The sequence below is a fragment of the Aphis gossypii genome, chromosome 2, assembly GCF_020184175.1.
Source record: "Aphis gossypii isolate Hap1 chromosome 2, ASM2018417v2, whole genome shotgun sequence".
Classification (NCBI taxonomy): domain Eukaryota; kingdom Metazoa; phylum Arthropoda; class Insecta; order Hemiptera; family Aphididae; genus Aphis; species Aphis gossypii.
Window position 1 is genome coordinate 69,417,916 of NC_065531.1, and position 27,409 is coordinate 69,445,324.

The window sequence follows — 27,409 nt, forward strand, 5'->3', positions numbered from 1 at the left end:
TGGTATAGTTTCATGTCTTTTTATTTATTTATTTATTTTATTTATTTATTGTTTTTATTAAATTATATAGGTAGGTACCTGACCAATTAAACAATTCATTATTCATGGTTTGTTGAGTCTTATAAGACCAGACGTCAGCTATAATATGATACCCAACTGTGAATGAAACGTGCCTTATAGGAGAATGCTTACATTAAATTGGTTTTAATATATTCTGTGAATAGGTACCTACGGATTAGTGTATTACTGCAAGATGGTATCAAATGATTGCTCACTTTGACGAATGAAAACCCACCACCTCACCGGCTACACCTGATATATTCATTCTCTGTAGTGCTCGCAAATGCTCGATTGCGTCTATTTACTCTATAGGTATTAGCGTATTACTGTATTAGGTGCACATTATAAAAATATAGTGTAGAGCACTCCCAATTTTAGATTTTCAATTTAATGTACAGATTCGGATTTATATTTATGTTTAAAAATATAAATTTTTTTACTAAAAATGTAATTTAATCATGTTTACCTTACTGGTATAAGTAAATGTAACTAGGTATGTAAGTACCAATTGTAAGTATTAAATGATTAAAATTAAATTTCACATAATGTGTGTAACGCACATACCTATACAAACAATAAACATAATATATTGCATAAAGGTACGATGTGTACCTATAAAGAACCCGTACTGAGATTTTTTATAATATACAGATTACAAGACAGATAGGTATACACAAAAAGAACTTATATTAGATTTCCAACAAATGTATATGTATGACTATGCCTGTAGAGAATCAGAAATTTGATCTCTCAAATGTCAAACCATCATTGATTATCATCTAGGTAGGTATTTAATTTAATTTAATTATATATTTAATACTAAAATAATAGTACCTACCTATTATTAGTATTTAGGTCTTAAAATATTGTTATATTTCGTTTTTGTACTTACCGATTCATCTAATATTATCATGTAGGTACATAAAAAACGAATTGCTTAAATAAAATTGAGAAAAAATGCTGAAAAATTAAATTGAAATTTGCAGATTGTAATATTTATATCATTAGGTGTATTATTACGGTACAGTAGGACCTCGATTATCTGCAGTATTTGCGATTAATCGTGCTTACTCTTCTGAAATTTGTAGGTACCTACCAAAAGCAAATAAATGCTCGTAAGCAGTATATTTTTAGTAGATTAAGAATGATAAATAATAATATATATTTTTTTTAAATTAAGCTATACTTACACAATCTGTATTTACTAGTACAATACGTATACCTATATGATAATTGATAATAGAAAGAAATAAGAAAGATTTATATGCTTATTCAGTTATTCGATGTAAGATGCGACTCATTAGTGACACGACAAATCATAATAATTAGGTACCTAAATAAACTATGTGTAGGTACATTGTAATCTGTATTATAAATAGTTATAGTAATAGTAATAGTTATATTAGGGTTACACGAACATTTTATATTAGGAAAATCATTTCAAACTTCAGAAAACAAAGACTGATTACTTTATATTTCCAGTCCTAACTTTATAACATGATACTTACATGTACACACTATGCATTATTGCATATAAAATAGAATTGTACATTATTATATAATTCGTTAAATATAAAAATAATTAAGTTTCGATTAACCATGATTTTTAATTATCAGTGTGATCTTTCTTCACAACTGCACCATTATACTTTCCGGATAATCGATGTTTTATACTGTATCAACTTTACCCTCGCGAATTCCGAAGGCTTTTATAAGTTATAGTATATGCAACTGTGTCTGTATCTACGTCCAATTATAATTACTTATTACATGTTATTATTTATTTATCAGAGCGCAATTTGAATGTTTTTTCTGTGATCGCAATAATGTACTTTGTACATTATGGTTTTGTACATCAATTAGGTATGTAAAAAAATGTAAATAAATAAACAAAATCCTGGCTATGTGCTTGCAGGTATTTTTTGATCTGATTATCTGAATATAGATCATGTGGTTGTGCTTTGAGCTATTAAATCGAGGTTGACTCACTATTGTTTACCTACATTACAATTACATATAGGTATAATCATTACAAAATGTATTGCCACAAACAAAATTGAAATTTTCATTTTTTAATTGCATCTACTAGAGGAATTTGACATTTTCTCAATTTTAAATGGATAATGTCCGTTTTTACGTTGCAATCGGATAGGTACTAACTAATATGTATAAGTGATTCGAGTTAAAATTTTTGTAATTAGTTACAGTTAGAGTTTTGTCTCGTGTGGCAGTGGTTCCGAACTACTTTTTAATAGGTGATGCAAAAATAGATTTTAACCATTCACCCATCACTACCTAGACATCCTCAAAAATATTAGTACAATATTTTAAGACAGTTGGTAAAAATCCTTTAAATAACCCCTCCTATAACATATGATAACAGTGTATGTTATACCTATTGTTATCTTATAGTGGTACCCCTGTATACCAAAATTGTATCTAGAAACTTATTTTCATTGTTCACAATTTTGAGCTCAAACGAGTCTTCACCCTATGATTCACCTTTAAATTTAGTAAAAGATGAGTCATGTGTCCAGAGGTATGTACTTACTTATTTATCGATATAGTTTTGATATTTTTTATTAAACATTTCTATTACTCACATTTTCTATAATAATTTATAATTGTACACACATTTTATAAGTACTTATATCATATATGCATAAAATATTTTAATAATTATGAAAATTGAAAAATACAGTAATTTTGTATTCAGTATATAGATAGATACTAAAATTTTTCTGTATATTATAAATATTTTGAATTTTGATGTAAGCCAATGTGGCCGACAGAACACCAGAATTACTGAACTTTAGTTGATGGTGTAAAAGAGATGTTAATAATCAAATACCATCTATATAATAGGTATCTATACTCTGTTTAAGTTAAGAAAGCTCAAACTCGCCCATGCATACTGAGCCGCCAAAAACCTGCCTTTGACCGAGATCAGACGCCCTGTGATTGGTCGGTATTGTGCGATATACGCGATACATGCGCGAACAGAACTAGTTTTCGTTCGAGCAACTGGGCACTCTTAACCTGAACAGAGTATAAAATATTGTTGTAATGTTTGATTTATTACAAACAATGTAATCAGTGGAAAAATGATGTTTCAATATGGTTCTTCTCGTAGTTTGCAAAGTCGAGTAAAAAAAGGTATTATCTTTCACAATTTTAAATTTTCAAGAAATTCAAAAACTATAACAATAAAGTACCTAGTTAATGAATGATAAATATTAATAAATCAGTACTAACAAATAGGTAATAATTTGAACAACATAAATCTCAATACTTTCTTTATTGATAAAATATATAAAAACAATATTTAGAAGAAATAGGTATGCTTACTACTTAGGTATTATAGGTACCTATACCGTTTAAGGGTGTCATTTACGGGATGAAAATGTATGCATTTATTATTGTTGTATCCAATAGATTTTATCGAATAGATGATAGATGCTTTTTATATTTTACAGATTTGTTATTGAAATTGATCATGGATGTTTTTCTAACATAGGTTACACTTAAAAACATTTCGATTTTTAATGGTTTCAGATTCAGACATTTTTTAAGATGTAATTTATAAAAAACTGTTTTTCTGAACAGTTCCCTATAATTTTATTCAATAAATAAATAATTGCATGACTTTTAGCCTCTAAACTTCCCATTTCTTAAATATTGATAAATCTAATGAACAATGTATTTTTTTTTTTTTTGAAATTAATCAATATAAAATATTTGTCCAACTATGCATCTAAGTGCACTTAAATAATATTAATTATTATGTAACTACATGTTATGATTTATAACAAAATTTGGAAATGTTATGTTAGTAGGTACTCAGTAACCAAATTAATAGGTTATTTTATTGTAATATTATATATCCATATAAAGGTACCAGCCTATAATAGACAATAATGTCAATTTCCAAGATTATTATTATTCATTGTACTAAATTATTAAATTAACAATACATTTTGATTTTGACCTCGATGACTGAATAAACGCTATACTGGCCATTGATTGTTAGTTAATTTTGTAAATGACTAAAATTAGGAATAAATTTAATAATAATAATAATAATAATAATCATATTTGTACTTTGTAAATCTAATAGGTAATAATAATAGTAATGTATTAATATATTGTAATATTATTAATATAATGTATTAAATAGACATTATTTATTTTTCTTAAGGTATACCTTAACTGTTGGAGCATTTTGAATTAAATAACATGTCAAACACCGATACTGATTAACAAGTGCATTTTGTTTATTTAGCATACCAATTTTAACAGTTACAAGTGTTACAAAATAATATAGTTTGAACTGTTTGCAGTTGTACTTTTAGTAACCTTGGCGTCTTGGCCTCCGACGATGCTCCTTAAACTAGAATCTTCTATTAGCATAATTTATTTTTCAAATTGACGAACCTTTGTTTGTAAAGCCCGATTCCTCAATCTTTGATCGAATAAATAAATGTATAAGAATTTCGTTTTGCGTTTTGCGTTTTGTGTTTAAACTAAGTACACATTTATTAACTAAAAATAAGTAGGTATGTTTCAAAATGACTGTCACTAATTTTAATGACCAACTGTTAAATATGGGCTATAGTAAAGATAAATTTTAGATTTGAAATCGTTTTTTAGCAGAATCTTATAATACATTTATTGCGTATTGCAATTATAAATTAAATAATAATAAGCGTTGATTATTGCTTCGATCAAAATTTAAAATAATTAATTATTAAAGTCTAAAGTAATGAATAATGTGTGTTAAGTTAGTTACATCGTACATATAGGTACCTATCTAATTTATATATAAACTTTCTTGAACCTTGGTAATTAATGCCAATAAGTTTTGCGGTAATCCACGAAGGTCAATCAACGTCGAGTATATTTCCTACAGTAGTAAAATAAACTGGTAAAATGGTGATATTTTTGTTTTGTTTTTTCTTTAAGTATTTACTTGGTTTCTGTTGTTTATTTTCAGTTTTTGTTCATGACGTTGACAATTCTAGCATTATTTGTATTTTTATTGACAGCTTTCATGAAAATAAAACACGTTTCACATTTCCTTATCTTCAGTCACTTTTAAAGTATCATGAAGTAGTGAAATAGATTTTTCAACAACACAACTTACTATACAATGCATAACTCTATAAGTGTCTATGTGTTTTTTAAGAAAACAAAATGTTATTTTTATAGATATGAAAAATTGTTCTTTTAAATTATTTCACGGAGAACAGACTACTGAAAATATAGCGATGATTCTATCATAGACATATAAATATTTTTTGTTTTTTATAGTTTGTACACATTAACTGTTTAGGGCTGTTCTTACTGTGTCCGGTAGAATTCTATAGGTGAACACTAAAGAAATCCTGCCGGTTAGTGTTATCATTCACTAACCGGATATTGTAAGAACGATCTTTAGTGCGGCATGTAGTTATATAAATATAAAATAATCGATCAATCACGTAATAAACTAATAACATACATATCACATATATGTGTTATGGTTGTTAATTAAAGCTATTGGACGGAGTTTAATGTACCTACATATAGTTTGTAATTTCATCATTTTCGTCATCGACCATAATATTTTATATAATTATCAGTTATCACTTATTACTATATGAACTAAACAATGTATTAATTTTGACTGTTACTTATTTTACTAGCTAATTCGGTTTTATGTTGATTGACCCTTTGAAGTATACAATTACTCTAATAGTTTTCGATGTTTTTTTTATTAAAAAAAAAAATATATATATAAGTATACTTTTAACTTAGACATTGCAGTCAATCATAGTCATTATCAAGACTTATACCTTATATAGGTGTATTGTACTAGTTTTATTTACTGAGGCCTGGCTCAGTCAGGTCTGGAGTTGCAGGTCTTGCGTGTATTGTACTAAATGCCGCACAACGATAATAAACGATATAACTAGGTAAATATACATAGTTTTATTTATTTGGATATACATTTCAATAATAATAATAATAATAATAATAATAATAAAAAATTGAATTTTACTATTTATATAGAATGATTTACTAAGCATGTTTATTGTCCATCCTCAACATTTTTATTTTTTATAAGTAGGTATGTATTCATTCAAATTGTGGATTTTTGAAGTTTTAATTCCGTTAAAATACCTTAAAAAAAGACTTAGAAAACACAATACCTATCCTAGCTGGGCACATGCATTTAATCCACTCCTCTCTTATCACCAAAGAACTGACCCTAACTTGTGAAACATACTGCAAGGAAAACTTAATAGATTAATTAGGTACATTATGCATGGGCGCATGGCTAATTGCTTAAAATTCCCTGAAGCATAAACAATCTTTATTAACCCTGCCTCATTCAGCCATTCCAGAATAAACCTAACAAGAAAAAGTACAAAAGTAATACATTTATTTTTCCACAATATTAATATAAAAAAATTTAAATATTTTTAAATACCTAATGTTATTTGGTTTAGGTATAACCTGTTTCTGATCTAAAAGTAATCTAATAACCAGCAATGTTGAAGCCTTTATAGATAATAATAAAAAATAAATTATTTAATAATATAATATTATGTAAGTAACTGTGGAAATATTTTTTTTTATAAGTACCATGAATTTTTTGTTTTTTTCCCCCGAATTGAAAGCATTTATTAGACGCGTATAAACCAACAGAATATAAGAGAATAATATGGGTTAATTAATATTTATATCTAAGAAAATTAAAATTTATTTAAACCGTGGATGTTTGTAATTTGATTTTTAAGTTTGAGATTATACTATTGTTGCGATATTTAATATTTGGCAAAATAACAAAAGTTCGTATAGATATTTCCTAATATTATTATTAGATGATCAGATATATTATGATTCAATTATTTTTACCAAATAACATTTTTATCTACAATTAAAGTACATGTTAGTGTTGACGTGTTTTTAAGTTTTTAAATACTTATTTATTTTCTTTTGTTGGTATCGAATATTTTACATTATATTCAATTTAAGTTGTTATTGTTTGTTTATTCGTCGTCTCGTTGCACGAACGATACCTACCTATCTATTAAAAATCTTTATTGGTACTAAACACGAGATTTTAATAATTAATTTTGTTGTTGAGAGAAAAAAATCTACTTACAATATATTACACTGCATAAACAAAATAAAACTGCGCAACAGTTTTGTGGGTGAAAAGTTCAAATCAAATGATGGACCTTCAAAGTTATTCTTATAACCTTGTAGGATATAGGCACCCCATAGATCAGTAGTTATCAAATTATTTTATTCACAGAATTCTTAAGTTTCTAAAAAAATCTATGAAAAACAACAAAGCTAATTTTAAACCAAAAAAAAAAAAAAAAAATACATATGGAATTTTATTAAATATAAACGTATCTACGAACCCCATAGAGCATAGATCATTACTCTCACAAGTCACAGAGCACAATTTGTGAGTAACTGCTATAGGGCAAATGGCTAATAGGTACAGCATAGTATTAATTTATTAATAAGTAGATAGGTAGATAGGTATACCAAAATATTAAATAAGCCAATATCTGTAGGCGATAATACTATATGCGGTATTTTTTATGCCAAAATCCATAGTATACATAAATACGTATATTATTATAATAACACCTACTACCTAGTGATTAGTATACTTTAAATTATAAATACATAATAATAATATTAACAAATGATGAACGGACGGGCTTATCGCGAGAGCATATAAATATTATATGATGTAATAGCCAATAGGCAGCAATTATATATCCGGTATACCTATCACGTGAGTTTAATATTATAAAACGCAATAAACTCGCCATAATTATAAAATTGAATTATAATAATTATTTTTATTTTCTGACATATAATACTTACATCCTATCCTAACGATATGTCGATATGACGGTATCTATAAACAAACTGAATATGTTATCGATAATGAGTCTTAGATCAATGTACACTAGGAAATAGGAATATGATACCTGGAAATTCGTGTTTTATTTGTATTATTTAAGCATGATTTTTTATCCGATATATATTTTTTTTCATATTAATTTTATATTATCAAACTTTTTTGTAGGATTAATTTCCTACGTTTGCCTCCCTTGTATGTTAGATCACCATTCACTGCGCTTTTGGGAACACCAATACCCATCTCATCTAAAAATAATTGAATTATACGATATTCTAGAAAAATAAATTATAATAAACTAAGAAACTCTGTCAGCTGCTCGCTTCTCTCACCTATACCTATTATGGGAGAGGTGTTAAGATCCCTCTCTCTTGGTCAGCCTACGCCGACTACCTTGAGAGTTTTGGCCATACGATAAAAGGGTTAATTCCATTCGCGTTTTTAAATTTAATATGTGAAAAATAAAATGTACAAAACTTTTCTAGATAATAGAGTTTTTAAGTATATAATTATTAATAATAATATTTATTTATTTATTTTTCAGTTTCCGGAGTACTTAATAATTATATGAGAAATTTAATTAAGTAGGTACTTACCTTATAATTTAAAAATCAATAATCAATAATATTAATATTTAATATATTTTAAATAAATAAATAAATACAACAAGACAATATGTACTGGTAATAAATGTGTTTATATTCATTTCTGATGTACACAATATAATATTATAAAATACTTCCATGACCCATATTATTTATATAACAGCTATGTACTCTGTACTGTTCACCGTTTAACCGATCACGGATATTGGCTTTAAAGTCACTCTCGGTTCCTGAGCAAGCTATAGTATACTAAATAATCATTTATTGGTATTCGTTTATATTACTTGCTAATAGTTTAATATTTTTAATGTTAGAATCATAGTTATGTTGACGTGAATTTCAAATGTTGCAATATTTTTCTGTTAATTAAGTATCTGTGAGAAAAAAATGGTTATGAAGGCACCGATGATAGACCAGGAGAGAAAACGACGCAGTATTGTTCCACACCGTGAACCCATTCATCAGATTAGTAGGTAACTGAATGATTAAGGTGATATTTTTAAACAACCGCAAATATATTTATTATTGTTATGAATAAATAAGTCGTGTATGTTTGGTAATGAGTCGCTATACTTAGCCTAAATATTGTGAGACTGTAGTTAGTGGTTTTTAATCTTTATTTTAAGATCTTAAGTTTAAGTTCATAAGAAATTAATATAAAAATACTCAAAATTTAAATTATTATTAGTTATAATAAGAACCATGATAGTTGACTCAATTACGAAATATTATGAATTATAATTTTATTGATATCATCCTTATTAAAGGAGAATGTTTTGAAAAATGTATTATTCTGATTTATCGTAGGTACCTACTATTATAGTATTATACTGTCCAAGGCCGTAGCCAGGGGGGTTTAGGGTTCACCCCCCCCCCGATTTTTTTTGAAATAAGATTGAATAGTTAGAATTTCATATTTATTACATAATATAACATATTTATACTTTAACCCCCCCTAAAAAAATATATTTTTCTGGCTGCGGTCTTGATACTGTCTATTACTTACAATATATTATCTATTTATAAATTGTAGTTTGTTAATCACTATAAGATATATCAATCATCAATGATAAAGTTAAAATATATAAGTGTACAATTTGAGTTTTTAAATGTACCTATTTAATAATTAATACATTATACAATTATATAAGGACAATAGGACATATAGGATGATTCATAAAGCATGCTTATACGTACCACAAATGTTTATTTAATTTAATTCCAATTTCGCATTCATTTAAATTTTGATTCTCGGAAACTTAAAATACATTTAAAGATCATGTTTTAAAATACTTAGATTTTTTTTATACCATTTAAGGAATATAATGCACCAATGAAAATTCTTTACAAATGAGTAATACTAGTATAATTATTCACTGATGTTTGATGTTTTTTTGAAAATTTCTATGTAGATAAATCAAAATTCAAACTAAGTGATTTTCGAATTATTGAAATTTGTGTATTAAATAGATAATACATATTATAGTCCGTGATTAACATGTCTGTCCATATTATAAAATATTGAATAAAATAAAAAATTCATGACGTTTGAAAGGTAATTTATTCATAGAAATAAATATTTGTATTTTATAAAACAAATCCCACCAGATTATATATATGAATATATATATATATATAGTGTTTGGAAAAATCCGTCAATGTATTGATATATTTTGTGTAAAAATTGTGACCGCATTAGCTATGCATGCATATTATTTTATAGAATATATAGTTTTATTAAACGAGCCAATATAGATACACGTCACTTACTGAGCGTATTATCCAGATTGAAATTTTGAGAATAAAATATGCATAGCTGCAGTTGTTTGTACAGAATATATAAATATATAATAAATAATAATATGACCAAGTCAAAAAGTCGGTGACGCGTGTAGAAAATAATATTTATCTACGTAGTTTGCATACTGTTTGTCAGCATTTAACCATCCTGTGAGTTAGTGTATTGGCTATTGGTAAATAGATTTAAAAATAAATAACATTTAGCAGTAACACGTGCAGACGTGCAGTCATAATGTATTGCAATACAATAAATAAAAAACATTGATAAATCATGAAGACTATTAAATGCGATTTAGATTTGGTTTATCTGCAGACCTATATCATGACATTAATACATTATATATCGTTTAATGACTACATTGCTACGCGATTTTATTTTTAATTCCAATATGACACGATCGTGGACGGTTTCGTACATAAAAACAATTAATTATCTAACTCATTATTCACTATGCAAAAAAATAAAACGAAGGCACAACCGTAATTATTCTTTCTCGGCGATTTTTTACGATTAATTAACTGCAGCATGCTATGGAAATATATGGCTAATACCTACTTATTTCTTTATTGCATTTTTCACTAAACCCTAAGTCGATCTATTCCGGCCGATTATTCGTTTTGCTGCTTTTTAATATTGTTCATCATAATAATTTAATGTCTTGTATTAATTATTATATATGTACACATCTCATTGGTTTAGGTACCTATAACAAATAAACGCACGTCAACTCGGCACTCGCACTCCTTAAACGGTTTTATTATATACGTCAATCGATCACATAATGTGTATATTATTATAATTTATAATACGTACGTTACATTGGTGTATATTTGTGTATTCTACTCCGGATTTATATAATACCTATAAATATATAATTGTATTGTCAGCCGATTTGCTAATTCATACATGAGTACGCCACCCATGTCGTCATGCTGTTATTTAAATATATAAGTAATGGGTATTATTATATCTACATTCTACAGTTATATAAATGCTTATACGCGCGAAGCCGAAAATGAATAAAATATAACGCATATTTATAGTATTATATTACTAGGTGAGGTACACACGTAGATACACCTATACATATAAATATTGGTTTTAACATTACAATATAAATCAAACAATGCGTCAGGTGCACTCATTGCAATTGCTTACATTTTTTTTGAAATATCTAATACTTATCATCGGTAAAGATTTATGCACATCATACAGTGTGATTTTTAAACATGCATTTACCCTAGTCTAAATAATAAATATACATTTATTCAAATGCTAAATTTTGAAATATTTATGTGTAAATGAAAGTTTTTTTTTTCCAAATGTGTACCTCAAAATCTATGTATTTCGGTTTTCTTTAAATACATATGAATTTTTTGTAATATTTTATAGATACTCGTAGTTATAAATCGATTTCAATTGACATTTAAATTTATACTTAAGTGCTTAGTTTTTAAGTTATTAATTATTATTTATTATATTATAATATGCACATATACATATATTGTTTATTGCATATTTAAATATATAACAAATAAATAGTATAATAAACCACTAAACCAATATATAAAATACCTTTAAAATAGATGATATAATATATTATTATTAGTAATAGTCATACTAAAATGTATATATTATTAAAGTTGACAATTTCAATATGCTATACCTATCGACAGTAAAATATTACCAATGAAAATATAATTAGAATAAAAATTTAAAAATCATTTAAATTATGATTTGACTACATTTGTTATTAAAGAAAAATGTGAGTGTACGTGCTTGGTGAATTACTTTGTACGTATAATACATTTATAGTATTTAATGTTTTCTGCAAATATCAGCTTTAACGTATTAAACTCACAAATGTATTACATACATATTACATATTAAATAAGTACAATATTGTTAATATTATACGGAATGATTTGTAACCTACGTAGAAAATTTGCGAGGAGTGAAAAAATAACGTACATTTTCATTCTGATAAAATAATATTATTATCGTTAATTATAATATTCCTTAAGGGAGGATTTTGAGAATATTAATTTATTATATTATAAATAGTAAATAAAATAATATAGTGTGTAGTATTGATTATAATTTATGTTACGACTGTAACTAGATATTTACAATATTTTTTTTATAGCAAACCTATAAGATTGTATTTATTAATTATTTGTTTTAACTTTTTATAATAAAAATATTAAAATATTAAATTGAATGAAAAAAATATAGAATACATAGCGTTTAAGTAAGAAAAAAAAAGTGAAAAATGAAACCTAAATAGGATGTGTTGCGTGGATTTATTGATCACGATAAAAAATCATCTTTTATACCTACGTAACAAAATATGCAAGTTTTTGAGTTATAAAATTTATCGTTCTATACTCAGAGGAGGTGTTATAAATGTATACAGGACACTGGAATTGCGCCAAACAAAACCAAAACAGGATTGAAAATTGAATTTTTTATTTTTATTATTATTATTATTGTTTTTGTTTAGTTCATTGCAGGGATATAGGGCCTCGCAGTATTATAGTTTTTGATGCTCCACGCGTGCTAGTCGTTATGTTATTTGTACGTGCTGAGTCGGGAGGGTTTGAAGCGGCGGTGTCGAAATCGTTGTCACGCGTACATCCGTGCACGGGCTGGATGATCGCGAGGGGGAGGCTTGATGGCAGTGGCAGACGTTATATTTCAAGTCAAAGGACTTGTGGAAAAAAAGGAGGGGAAAATCCGTGAGTGTAAGATTGTATATTTATATACCTATATATATATATTATATACCCAACATTATATATATTTTTACAAAAATGTCAGCTGTTCTTGTGCATGGGGCAAACGGTTTAGCTTATTTGGGGGTAACCCACTAGGTATACCTATGTCCTATATATCGTATTCATCAAGCGGGGAGAGGCGTATCGTGTTTGCCAAAAATACAGATATGTTTGAAAAATCTCCGTCACCGTTGTCGTTGGACAAAAAAAGAAAAATAAGAGAGAAAGAAAAGGAACCCGAATTTTTGTAATTCACAAAATAGGGGGAAGAATCTTTCGGCAGAGCAACATGTGTGCCTTGCGTGTGTCTCGCGTTCCTTTATCCTTAATACATAATATACCATTATTATTATTATTATTATTTGTCTCTCCCCACACTCCCCGCTGCCGCACTCATCGTGCGTGCGTTTTATAAACACGAACAACTGGATTTGCAGCCATGAAATTATTATACTCTCCGCCGTTTCAGCTGCCACGACGGCGACGACATAAGACGGTGGCAGCGGCGGCGGTTGCCGGTTCGATGGAGCGCCTCCTGCAGTTTAAACGATGCGTATTATATAATATAATATTATATTATAGGTACGTACATACTATACCGCTGAGACATCAATAATAATATAATATAATAAACTAATTTCGTCCATAAAATATAGTATTAGACGATATTCAATAGTAGCATATTACTACACGTCTATACGCATTACTATACCGTAGGCTACACTATTAAAATTATATAGGTACATATAGGTAATGGTAACTGACGAGTTTATTATGACGGTAATAATTACAACAATATATTATAATATTATGTAGACGATGTACGCATAGTTTGTATGCAAACGGCGCGTGTACGTCATAAATAATACTTCCGCGTTGACGAGCAGTGCGTCGAGTTTTAGACCATATATATACATAATATTATATACCTGTATAATACACCATAATATATGTATAAGATAAGTTTATAATGATTATTGATTATTGTATATTTATTGTAACGTATTATACGTAAACCTATACCTCATCGTATAAGCCTCAGGGCCACGACGTATCTACTAAGTATATCAACATATTATAATATGTGCGATATAATTATTATTATTACTCGGTGCGCGCAGTGCGGTGTATTACAACAATATCAATCCACACAAAACTGGTTCATCAGCCAAATCGCGCGAGATGTGCAAGGTGTGCGGGTAGTTATATTATATATGTACAAAAAACTATACTTCATGGTATAGTGCTTGCACCTATATATTAAATGGTTCGGCGGTGCAGCCTGCAGCGGTCTGTCTCCTGCAGCACTCCCCCGCGACAGAGGGTACAAAAAGAAATGCGCGCAGGGTGAACGCGACCCATTGTCGCCGCCGCGGCCTGCACGCGGTCTTCCTGCAGTTCACTCTCTCTCGCACCACGCGCACACACACCACTGGCGCACTCATCTGCTCCCCCACCCGTTTTCTGGGTTTTAGTTATTATTATTATTTTATTTTTTTTTCGGCGGGCACGTTCGACACGACCGACGACCACCTGCCACCGACGGGCCCGTCCCGCGGCTGCAGTCGGCTCAATCGTCCGTCCGCTGTGTGGCGCGCGCTCATCGGCACACCGTACCGTTGCAGTCGATAAAATAATAATATCATTTACGTATAGGTACTCGCCGCACCGCACTTCATCGCAGTGACTTACCATCATCGCACTGTATTATAGTATTCAAAAGTAAAAAAAAAAAAAAAATCGACTAAGCAGAGGATTGGCGACACAGCGTATAACAGTCGTACATAGGTATCGCATCCACCTGCAGCAGTCTTCTCGTCTCCCACCGTCCGTCATCATGAAGCTCAAAGACGACGGCGCCCAAATGGACCACCATCTCAACATGATGCTGGAGTTGGTCGAGCGGCTGGAACGGAACAGGTGGTCGGTGGGTTCGGGTGTTCGTCGGTGGCGACCGGACGCCCGGCCGGTGCTGATGCCGCTCCAGGCCGAACTCCGTACGCTGGAGCTTTGGCGGTCCATCATGGCCGAGTGTCTGGCCACGTTCCTGTACGTGGCCGTCGTCTGTGGCGCGGCCACGTCGGACGCTTCTCCGGTACTTGGCGCGGCCGCCGCGTCCGGATTCACCATGCTCGCCCTGACCGTGTGCCTGCAAAACGTCTCCGGTACGTACCACAAACCATAATTATCATTTTATGTAATTGTATATAAGCGATTCTTGTTTTTTTCAATCTTTTGATCGTTTGATTCATCTACCGCAGATCTCCACTGCGGTCCATACTTGTGGCCCCCTATATTGTATAGTATAACTGTAGGTCTTTTTAAATCCAAATCACGCCCCCCTCGTCTTTTCTGCATCTGTTCTTTTGTGTCGCCGTTGTCGCATCTCACTATCCATGCAACGTGATCGACACCTACGTCTCCTTCGACTGTAGTGATTTTAGTGTGTTCTTGTATAAGCCAAATAATCTTAACTCTTCTGGTTTTGATATGTCCCGATGTTGGTTTTAAACTGCACTGTCTGTTATGTTTACAGACCTATACAAGATAATAGTTAACGAGATAGCAATGTCTCCAAGATATTTTGTTGTCATTACTGTCTTAGTAACTTAGTTCGACGTTTTATAATTTTTTTTGGAGGTATGTAATGTACCTATATGAAATGTATGTAAAATAAATTACATATCATTAACCAATCATCCCACAATCGTATAACTCGTGAACTGTTTGATTTACCTGTTATATAGTTATTTAGATTTTCTTCAAGTACGAAACTTTGTGATTACTGGTAATCGGTTTATAAGGTATATAATATATTCACATACAGCCATCACTACATTTCATTGCTATCGAACCCATCGTGTTATTTTACCGTAAAACTTAATGCTCATAGCTGTTTTATTTTATAATATTATGTTGAAGTAGCATTTACTCCAACATTTTATAGATTTATTTGTTTTAAATATTAAAAGTATATAATCTATTCTTATAGTACCTATATTACTACAAGTACAACTAATGTTCAGTAATAAATAAACATTATTATTATTGAGTTATCGTTGTGACAATATCATATAATATATTGTCTATATGTTATGGGTATTTTGTGAAATAAAAAAATTAGTTTAATTTTATGTTAGGTAGGTATAGTGTATATAAAATATGTTTTTGTAAAATAATTTAAGTACGGTTCAGATATATCATATACGATAAACACCCTAATTATGTGTACCTACTTATATATAAAACACACACGAAAAAAGATGTCTGGAGGAAAATTACATAGATGAACTTCGTTGTGATAGGGTTATTAATAATATTTTCCAATAATCCTTAAAAACTGTCATCCATTGTTAGTTATTATCCATAGGCTATGACCCATGTAATATATATATATTTATATTATATACATAGTTTATTATTATCTACTTATATATGAGTATATTTGACTCATATTATATACAGCAACGATTTATATTGAAAGAACAAATAAATGTGAATAATGTTATTCATTATTTTAAACCGATACTATTGACTGTAATATTGTTACTATAATATATTATTATTGTAATGGTTAGATATCATTTTGAGTAGGTAAGGTAAACGCAATGCACAGTCGAAAGGATTCTTTTGTTTTCGACGGATGTACAAATGCCGTTCTGGCACATTCCGCCTACAACGCTTATTTGTATTATATTATAAATAAACACAATAAACAATATAACAGACAGTCTGTATTAAACAATTTTAACATTTACAGAATAATAGAAATTATGTTAAGGGTTTTGATTTTCTGAACTGCAAACGCCTTCGAGGGCGTCAGCTGAAACATTATGTCTTGAAAAATAATTTGAAGTCCCCCTCCTCAACGTCACGGTCGTTCTGCACGAGTGGCAAAAATGTATTTATTATTATTTTTTTTAGCCTGCACCAAAATTACAAATTATTATCATTACATAAATAGATAAGACGAGTTCTCATCAAGAATATAAATATTTGATTTAAAACTATCATTTTTCTAAAATCCCTGACTAAGCATTTTCAAGTCGGACTTGAATCTAAATTCGAATCTAGTTATTTCTAAAGGTATATTACAATAATATCAAAATATAATCTATACTTCATACTTTAATAAAGAATAATAAAATGCGATACGCAGTATTATAGAATATAGACTCTATACGTGTCGTGTAATATATAATAATATGTGGTCGTCCTGTTTAAATTAATCGTCACCCTCTTTAATCGCCGTGGTCGCTATCGCCTTTTGTATGAACGAAAATATTGGCACTCTTTGGCGGTGGATTGTCCGAACCGTAAAATTCAACATTTATCAAGTTTCCCCTCACGAGCGTATATTTTACATGATATCTATATATAATACTTATATATATTATATATGTGTATGCGCATGTATTTTACATCTAATGTCGCGGTGAAATATTCAATTCGTTTCCTTTGTATATAGATTTTCGTAAATCGTCTCGTTTGCTCTAAAAATTGTGGAATTAATATAATATAAGTGTACGTTTCGCGATTCTGCATATTGTACAAGAACGATAAAGAAAATAAAAGCGGTACATAAAATGATGGTAAATAAATTATGTAGGTACGTAGGTTGTTAGATATTTACCAGGTAACATTCATATAATATAATAATTATAGGACTATGAGACGCCGACACACAGATGGCAGAAACAATAATATATCTCAAACTAATACCGCAATTTACTCACATGATATATGTCGGGATTTCGTAGAGAAAAACACATGGTCAGCTGTAGTCTAATGGTTTTTTTTTATTCGTGTGGAATTCGAGACGGTTAAATCTCACCGCGTTCTCGCGCGTTATTATTCGCAAACCAGACAAAGACAATAATATACGAATACGAGTAGCGCATTGTGGGATCCCTTTGTGATGTATTGTATAGGTACACGCATACGTCATCGTCTTTCGAGTTTCGATATCGTAATTTAATATATATATATATATATATATATATATATGTATATATGTTAAAAAATAAAAACAGTTTATTGTAACCACTTTTTGGCAGAAGCATGACGTGACTTGTTTACAAGACACTTAAGTACACGGGCTAGATATTATTACATAAGTAAGTGTCCAAAACTAAAAAAAAATTGAACAAAAATCTATTCATAAATTATTCATGTCGCTTATTGTCGTTATATATCGCTTGAACGAACTTTTGAATTGTTGAAGCATGAGCGTCAATGGAATTGCAGCTTATTAGAATGTACAATGTATATATTAGCATTGAAAAATGGCGACAATAATTGTTTAATCATTAGTGCATTTAATTTAATTAAAACGCGCGTGAATACGATTTGTTCACATCGAAAAACGTGCCAGCTAGCTGTCTTGGATTTTAGCCAGAAGAATACTCTTATAGTCTATATTGTGTGCATATATAGTTTTTTTCTTCGCAGCAGCTATAGTTTTAATTTGTTTGTTTTAAAAGAACTATTATAGAGAATATAGAGACGACGAAACACTATATATTATATATGCATATATATACACACACACATATCTACGACCCCACTGAATTAGATTCGTTTTTTTTTATTGTCGTCGATTGACGTGTAGTATATGTAGTATTCAAATGTGCTTCCCATGTGTAGCATGAATGGATCTTTCATCTTTTCATACGACAAAAACAGCATACTGAATGAAAATATGATTCAACTCAAACACAAATAGAACTCATAAAGAATATTAAAAAAAAATGCGTGTGCCGTTGTCTAATCGAAAACTTCGTTACGCGCTTACCTCAATAAAATAATGTTTGAATATATTACGTTGTAACTTGTATTTGATAATAATAATAATCATAAAAAAATAATGTATATAGGTGAAACGAATTTAGAGTTAATCATATAATATATAAATAAATGGGTGTTGGGCGCAGTAGACCTCAAATAGTGTTATATGTACAACGCCCGTGGAGGTTATATAATAATATAATACTATACATAATACATATATATGTATGTCTACTACTTTGCACCTGGTTTGCGCGTGGACTACAACATAGCAATGGATGTTATGACATGGAAATGCCGGTGCTGCGTAATGCGTGTTGTAGTGTTTTTAGTTGGTAGTTTTTTTTTTCTGTATTATTTCGTTTCGTCGGAGGGTCGAAGTTTCACCTGCGCGATGTCACAGTTTCCGTGAACGAACGAAATCTATAGGGAACGCAATGAAATATATTATACTATATGCGTTAAATCAAATAAAAAAACAAAATAAGTCGGAATTTACTCGAAACACGTACAGGCAACACGCTCTACATTATTCGTAGACAATTTTCACTCAAGATTGCTATTGTGTTGTATACACGCTACATGATATTATGTGTGTTTATACGTTTTTATAAAAACATCACCTTGACTCGTATACGAGTACAAGTATTATAACATTACAGAGCGCGAGATGCTCTAGTATTACGGTTTTTACGAGTAAATTAATTCACCCAGAGGATTTTCAAAGTTCGTGGACCGGTCGGGGGTGGTACGCGTGTACCCAACACGTATTTTTCCAGCTACAAACGCAGCGCATCACGATTATAGTATAATCCTTTATTATACGCGTAACAGACCGCATTTTTTTTTTTTTTTTTTTATTAAGTCTATGTGTTCCCGAACTAGATCGTTTACGACGAGTCACGGCGTGGTGTGTCAATGAACCACTACCCCGACGAAATATATACGTATATAGTCCCTACACCGCAGTGTTTAATTGGCCGGCGTGTAGGGTGGAACAATATAAACGATATATATTATATTATTATACATATACATGCGGCGCGTTATTATATATTATTATTATTATCCTACGTACACGGGCGCACATGTTCGCCGCGGACCTGGTTCGCTGCTCTCGTAGTAAAAAAAAAAAAAAACTAAATAAAAATTGCCCTCTTCGGTGGCGATAAAAAACCGTATCGGTTGACAATTGGCACTCGAGTCTATACCGATAAAATATGTGTATCGAGCATGAGGGCTGAAAGTAAATCGACGGGGTGGCGGAGGGTGGAACCGCGCGAGCGACAATGAGATAATGATTATGTCGGACGCGAGCACGTACATAAATATATATATATATATATTCGTATATATAAATTATACAATGTATATTATTATATTATTATTGGCGAGCATCTGTTGTACGTAAAAAAAAGGTTTTGACCCTCGTGTTCACGCGCGGCGGATTAATGCGAGTCGCGCAAAAATCGCGTACTACGTAATCTTGCACGCGCTTATAGTTGAGTTGGTATATATATATGTGTATATTATACAGTCACGTCACCGAAAATCCTAACACTATAATATCATTATGATCATCCACAGGGCTGCTAAGTTGGCCTGTTCATTTAACTCGTTAAAACATTTTAAACGCATTAAAGACGACGACGCGTTTGTTGTTTTATTTTTCCGTGACTTTTATCCGGCACTTATATACCTATAGACATAATTAGATACTTTAAACCATAATATTGTCTTAATATAAAATTTAGAGTTTAGATATTTCTATAATTTGGCTGTTTACGTGATTACAAAATATTTAATCTAAATAAAGTTAAAAGTAAATATTTTAAAAAAAAAATGAATTCGTCGTGTAACTTGATTAATATTTATATTTTCGTCAAATAAAGGAATAATTTGACATTATTATGTATAACATAATTTTATTAAGTTAGTATATCTCACGCCTAAAATTCAATATATTGTAAACTTAATAATTTGTATTAAATTATAGTATTTAGTATCATATAGCACAATGTTGTTTTTGATGCTATAGTCAAAGTAGGTAAAGTGCAGTGCTTAGACATCAGAATACTGGGTAGGGCAAAAACAAATTGCCAGCTCAACCGACGAAAGAAATTATAATTTTATATAGATGCCAAAAATATATATTCTCAAGAACTCTAACAGTGTTTTTGGCAGTCACGTCGGAACGTATTGCGTTTTTGTTGTGCTGCTGTTATTATAAACGTTAAAAGAAAAAAACAAAATTAGAAAGATGATTAAATTTAGCACCCGGAGTTTTTATCAATATGATGATTCTTCAAAGTTTTTGCAAACGCAAAATTCTAGAAACTTGACTTACTTATAGAATTTTAATATTTCGTCTATGATAGTGAAGTAGTAAGACATATTTTTTCCAAAGAGGCAAGATTTTCTTTCATTTCTTTTGGGAATGCTTGAATATATCTACTAACTTATTATTTGTTGTTTTATGACAGTTTTGTTTATTTATAATAAACACAAAATAGTACTTTTTCTTTCACTGTATAACTTAGTTAACAATAATGGTTTACTCTTCACAAAATATTATTGCAAACACATAATATGTTATTATGAGTAATAATTATTACATTTTTCTTTGAATAGTACCTATATTACTGTTAAAATTATAACTTATAAATTGTATTGATTTCATAATATACCTACCTAGATTGCAACAAGCACACTATTAAGGACAAATGGGATAATTAAAAATAAAAAAAGATTGAAATGAAATAAATAAAAAACCAATTGAGAAGATTGTTATCAAATTATATGAGTTAATGAGTTACTAAAGTTTAGAGTATAAGGTACCTACGGTTGATAATAAAACTAATTAATTGATATAAAAAAAATAAAGATTTTAAGGGTTGTGTGGAGCCCGTATAGAACAATGATATTTTTATGTATTACGTATATAAAAAATAACTTAGTAAATAATTTCTAATTATAGTGATATATATCTTGTAGCAATCATCCAATCAGTATGGAAATAATTACATCCTGCACGTTTGATAAACATTGTTTGAATTTGTGTACGTTGCCTACATCTGTTTCTAATATTCATTTTCTAAGAACTATTGTCTCAGAGTGTCTTAAGGTCTGACACATGTGACATAACAAAAATACATTCAAGAAGATCGATTATTTAAATATATACTTAACTAGAAATTGTTTTTTCAAGGCGTTTTAAAGGAAAAATATTATTGTTTTAAATTACTTAAAATATTTTAGATTTTGAGTGGAGCGATGAAAGTTTTAGTTTAACAATCATGTTATTTATTCATTTTTTGATTTCTCGATAGTATTTATCATCACTTTTTGGAGCAGAACAAATGTTTCAATCTTCAACTTTGAGAATAGTTTCTGATATTAAATTGAGTCTAGTTGGTACTTTTTAAATGGGTTAAAGGAAAAAATTTTTAATAATAGTTTTCAAAAACAAGTTATCAGAAAAAATAAAAATATTAACAAAATTCCAGTTGTTAACAAATATTTTTACATAGATATGTGTACCTACTACCTACGTTTTTCACTAAATATTTTACTAACAATTTATACATTACTTTCATAATTTCAGAAATTATCAAGTATTTTAGTGTTTTTTCGATTTATATTTTATAAAATGTTCGTTTGTGAGTAAAAAAGCTTGAAAGCTTAGAATTAAATTCTTCATAAGTTATTCTTGCAGTCTACTCTAATAAAAGTAGTCACAATTTTATTGTAAATATTTTAATTTTTATTATTGAAAAATTGAATTAAAATGACTAAAATTTACAAATTTTTACAATGTTAATTAATTCATAAAATTATCAATTTTTATATGTAAAGCCTAAAAACTCAATACATGCTTAAAAAAAAAAAACAATAAAAATAATCGTTAGTAATCGTCTTATAAATTAATTTATCATTGAATTTAAGTTTAACATATCCATTAAAACAGTGAGCTAATCATCAGTAAAGTACAAAGTAAACTGTTAACTCAACATTGACATTGAGACTTTTCCGGTTTTTTCCTTTATCATCGAGTTGATACAAATGTAGAACAAAGTCAACAACATTCAATAATAAATAATAATAATAGGTAATAAAAATCATTGTGTATATATCATACTGTCTCAAAATTATGGCCGAGAATAAACACGGTTAGGAGATTAGATAAGTTAGTAACACAAAAACTTGTCATAATAATGTAAAATATACAAATAAAACCATTTTTAGTAGGTAGTTAAATTCAATACTGTAAAGAAATAGAATAAATAATAGAATGAATATAATTCAGTCTGTATGTTTTTACACGAATCTACAATATTTATTTTAATAGAAGTAGGTATTAATATATAATCGTAGTCAAATACTTACTACTTGGGAACTCGTTAATGTAATCTACTTGGACGATTAAAAAATAATGTACACATACGTATTTTTAGCTTTATAACATTGTCATATATGTTAGGTATAATCATAGAAACAATTGTTGCCTAATGATTATTGTTCTAAATGTATGTTGACTTATATTTTAACAAATATTAGCTGGTTGAAAATCAAAACATCAATTACCTAATACAAGATGAAACATTTATAATACATTTTTTTTTAAATGATATACTTTGTATTTTGTATTAAAAATCTTTAATTTAGATAGTTTTTCGTATTTATTTTATTTTTAATATTAATGAAAGTTGAAATTATAAAAAATAGCTCTGTTTTCTAAACTTAGATTAACATATATTTTTTTTAGGACAAAATATATTTTGCGAAAAGCACGTATTGACCATTTTTTTTTCTTATGTTCAATTTTATGTATTTATGTTACATTATAGATACCTACCGTGTGTTAGTTATACGTTAGCTACCTACTTAATGCATCGATATATAAGGCCTTAAAATTTTATTATTTACCTTCCCGTGCATTTGAATTTATTCAATAAAATATGTCGTTGGACATTCTTAATTTATAGTATTTTTTTTTCAGGAGGGCACATAAATCCTGCTTTGACCACCGCCATGCTGATCACAAGAAGGATAAGCCCTGTAAGAGCTGTCATGTTCATAGCCGCACAATGTGGCGGTGCAGTAGGAGGCGCGGCGATAATCTACAGGTATAAACAATATTTACATCCCGCCGTATCATATTATGTACGTCGTATGATATTATATTATAGATCGTTAGGTATTAATTATTTTACTTGTGCTCTCTGTATCACGTACATGATATCAAATTTTTTATACCATGGTACTATCGGTTTCCAGCGTTTCCGCTCGCAACTACTTCACCAGTCTGTACGACCTGCCAAACAGCAGCACAACCCCGTGGCAGCGTTTCAGCTTAGGCTTGCTACTCATGTTCTTCATCGTGTTCACGTATTACGTGACTAATAACACGTTTCATAAATGGACCGGAACGTCGGCGACGGCAATAGGAGCAGTGTACTTCGCGTGCGGTCTAGTGGCGGTAAGAATAAATGATCCAATGATCCCTTATAAATATACTAAGGGTAACTTTTTGCAGATGCCCTTTATTAATCCAGCCTGCGCTTTTGGACCGGCACTTGTGATGAACCATTGGGATAATCACTGGGTAAGTTTCATCGATTTTAATTATTGTTATAATATGGTATGTTATTATACTGATAAAATTCTAGTAAACTAGTAAGTTGGTACCTAGGTATACTCTACGTCTTGTTTTATACAACACCGATGTACAAACTTAGGGTCATTTTTATGTCAGGGAATAAAGAGGATGTGGGCCAGGGGTGAAATTTGAACAACTGGGGTGAATATTTAAGAACTAAATAAATACAACTGCATACTTCTGCGAAGTGTGTTTATCGTGTGAAGTTAAAATTTAAACGTAAAAACGTGTAGATATGTTCTATCACGCTGTATATACGATTATGAAATGTAGTAGATATTAACATAATATATTTTTATACATATATATGTACCTATGTATAATGTATACATACAAACTAATTCACACATCCGTGATTGTATGTTAGTTTCGAAGTTATAGCCTTTTGAAGTTTGCTAGTATAGTAACATACCCACTATTTATTATGCACGTTAAGTACCACCCTACCAGGTATTGTGCAGAAGCGTATAGTATTGAATACTGATTTTGGTTTTGTTGAGTATTAGCCTGATAAGTGAAAACACTTTCAACTTTTTAATTCCTAAATAACTTTTAAATATGATATCGTTCATCTAACGATTCATAGTTAATATTAAAAAATAAATAGTAAACAATAATAGTTTTTAATTAATATATATTTTAATATTCTCGACCTATACTTCATACAGAATAAAATAATTACGATGTGTGGTGAAGGGGAAGTGGATGATTCTCAACCGAATATTAAAATAGATGAAATATCTCCTATGACCTATAACTGTTATGAAATCATTAGGTAAAATTAAATATTTGATGTCGAGACATATGACTAGAGTAAACCTTAAAGTGGCGATTGTAAACGACACCTCAATATTGAATTTAATACCTATTTTCGTTACCTATCTTACATAAAAACTGTTGGCGAATAAAATATTTTCTCGCATCATAAACCATGTCAATACAAAATATATGGTAGGTATTACAACAGGTAATTGAAGTATGACACTTAGTTACAATACAATGGAGTGATGAATGTGCGTCTCAACGGCTAATACGATGGCGTATAAGTACCAATGTAGCGGTTACTTATACTACCTATCTCACATAACAAATAGAAAATCACGAACTTCAAAAACTATTATCAATAAAAAATTCTGATTATTCCAAGTTCTTATTTAAAGTATGTGAAAATCGTTGTTAACGTAATTCGAACCGAATTTTAAACAGAGGTTTCGGTAAATCAAAAATGTATGCATGACATCTAAAATAAATATTTTGAAAAAATGGTTATAGCCTATAGGTATAGAAATTTTATACTTATAAAGTTATTAATAATTTGGAAGTATACTTATATAAATGATGTGTTTACCATAAATAAAACACAAGAATTGATTCAGAATTACTGATGGATATCTAGTTTATTAGTTGGATCTTTAGAACATACTTATTTTTATAATTTCTTTAATAATTTTCAGGTTTATTGGTTCGGACCAGGAGCGGGAGGAATCATTGCAGGTGTAGTGTATGATTTAATATTCAATCCACAAAAAAGAAAAGCGACGATAGACGATTTGAATGGTAAGATTACACATTGTGCAGTTCAAAAATATCAAATTTATAATACATAAAATAATATTATAGATGACGAGAATATGTGTCAGATACAAGTACCGCACAAAATTATTAGACCGGCTCTTTCCCCTCCAACGCTATCTGCTGACTTAGATTTGCCAGAGCCTTTGTATGAAGGGAGTAGATCGCTATATACCCGTTCACCAGTTTTGACCCGTGCAAATTTAAGTCGTTCACAGTCATTGTACCATTCAAAATCCACTCATAACTTGCCACCTCGTGATTACTTGCCAAGACCAGGGCCATTATTACCAGCACAATCATTATATCCACTGACAACGGCAGTTACAACAGTGTGTAATGATAGAGCAGATAGAGCAGATAGAGCAGATAGGCCAGACAGGCAAAATCAACAGAACCAACAGAGGCAATATGAACCTACGTACAGTGCTAGAACTTCATCAACAGTTAATGCTAGTGGCATCCATAATGGTTTGTAGCTTATACAACTGATTGTAATGAAAGTATTAATATTATTGAATTTTTAAAATATTTTTAGGGATATATCCAAAAAGTAATAGGTCAGAAACATATAGGCAACCACCGAAAGATTCAGCAGATGACCTTTATGGAATTTATGGCAATTCTCAAAATAAATCACAAAATCATCATGGTAATCATTCAAGGAGTGAGTATGTTTATCGATGGACACCACCAAATTCAGTTATGCACGAGTACTCATAAACTTGTCAATAAATTATTATACCTATGTACAGTTTGCTATGTAAATACTAATTTCTAAATTGTAAATTATTAAGTGTAAATATATTTTATGTAAATAAATACTATGATGGAATTAATAAATTAATATTTTGTTTACTGTAAATTTATTATATATACATTAAATTACCTATCTTAGAAACATATTTAAATAATGGCTTTTTTTGAGTTAAAAAAATACTGCGTTGGTGTATTATGATACAGGGATTTTGACGTTTGAAACAATTTATGTGCATACCGGTGACAGGCTTGGATAGGTTGATCACTATTTTTTAAATCATTTATAATATTCATTTCATCATCATCAATGGATACAAATTCTTCTAAGATATTTTTTAGTTTATCTTTACTACAATGTACAAATGGACAGCATCCTTCATCAGGAACTTGAATATTTTGTTTCTACAATAAATTAATAATTTATTAGTTAGAATTTATTTAAATTCTTGAAAAGTTGAT

General features: G+C 29.5%; 3 protein-coding genes across 5 annotated transcripts in view; 2 read left to right on the forward strand and 1 right to left on the reverse strand.

Annotated features, from left to right (window-relative positions):
* Positions 1-1,699: 1,699 nt before the first annotated feature.
* Positions 1,700-14,957, forward strand: LOC126549642 (uncharacterized). Its single transcript, XM_050199441.1, has 5 exons — positions 1,700-2,599; positions 8,535-8,574; positions 8,967-9,064; positions 12,900-13,134; positions 14,830-14,957. Exons 1-5 carry the CDS (start codon positions 2,581-2,583, stop codon positions 14,858-14,860), a joined length of 423 nt encoding a protein of 140 aa, XP_050055398.1. The 5' UTR covers positions 1,700-2,580; the 3' UTR covers positions 14,861-14,957.
* LOC114124465 (neurogenic protein big brain) lies at positions 14,565-27,056 on the forward strand. Of its 2 annotated transcripts, XM_050199435.1 has the most exons (7): positions 14,565-15,338; positions 23,960-24,086; positions 24,238-24,439; positions 24,497-24,565; positions 26,074-26,176; positions 26,240-26,662; positions 26,730-27,056. In XM_050199435.1, the coding sequence occupies exons 1-7, from the start codon at positions 15,011-15,013 to the stop codon at positions 26,912-26,914; spliced, it is 1,437 nt and encodes a 478-aa protein (XP_050055392.1). In that variant the 5' UTR covers positions 14,565-15,010; the 3' UTR covers positions 26,915-27,056. The 2 variants fall into 2 exon arrangements, with proteins under 2 accessions (XP_050055392.1, XP_050055391.1); XM_050199434.1 differs by having other exon boundaries at positions 14,739-15,338; positions 24,238-24,565.
* LOC114124466 (DNA primase large subunit-like) overlaps positions 27,027-27,409 on the reverse strand; it is a 238,416-nt gene continuing 238,033 nt past the window's right edge. For both annotated transcript variants that reach the window (XM_050199436.1, XM_027987720.2), the window contains exon 5: positions 27,027-27,352. In XM_050199436.1, coding sequence (XP_050055393.1) covers positions 27,098-27,352 — 255 coding nt within the window. In that variant the 3' untranslated portion in view covers positions 27,027-27,097. The remainder of the gene's footprint in view (positions 27,353-27,409) is intronic.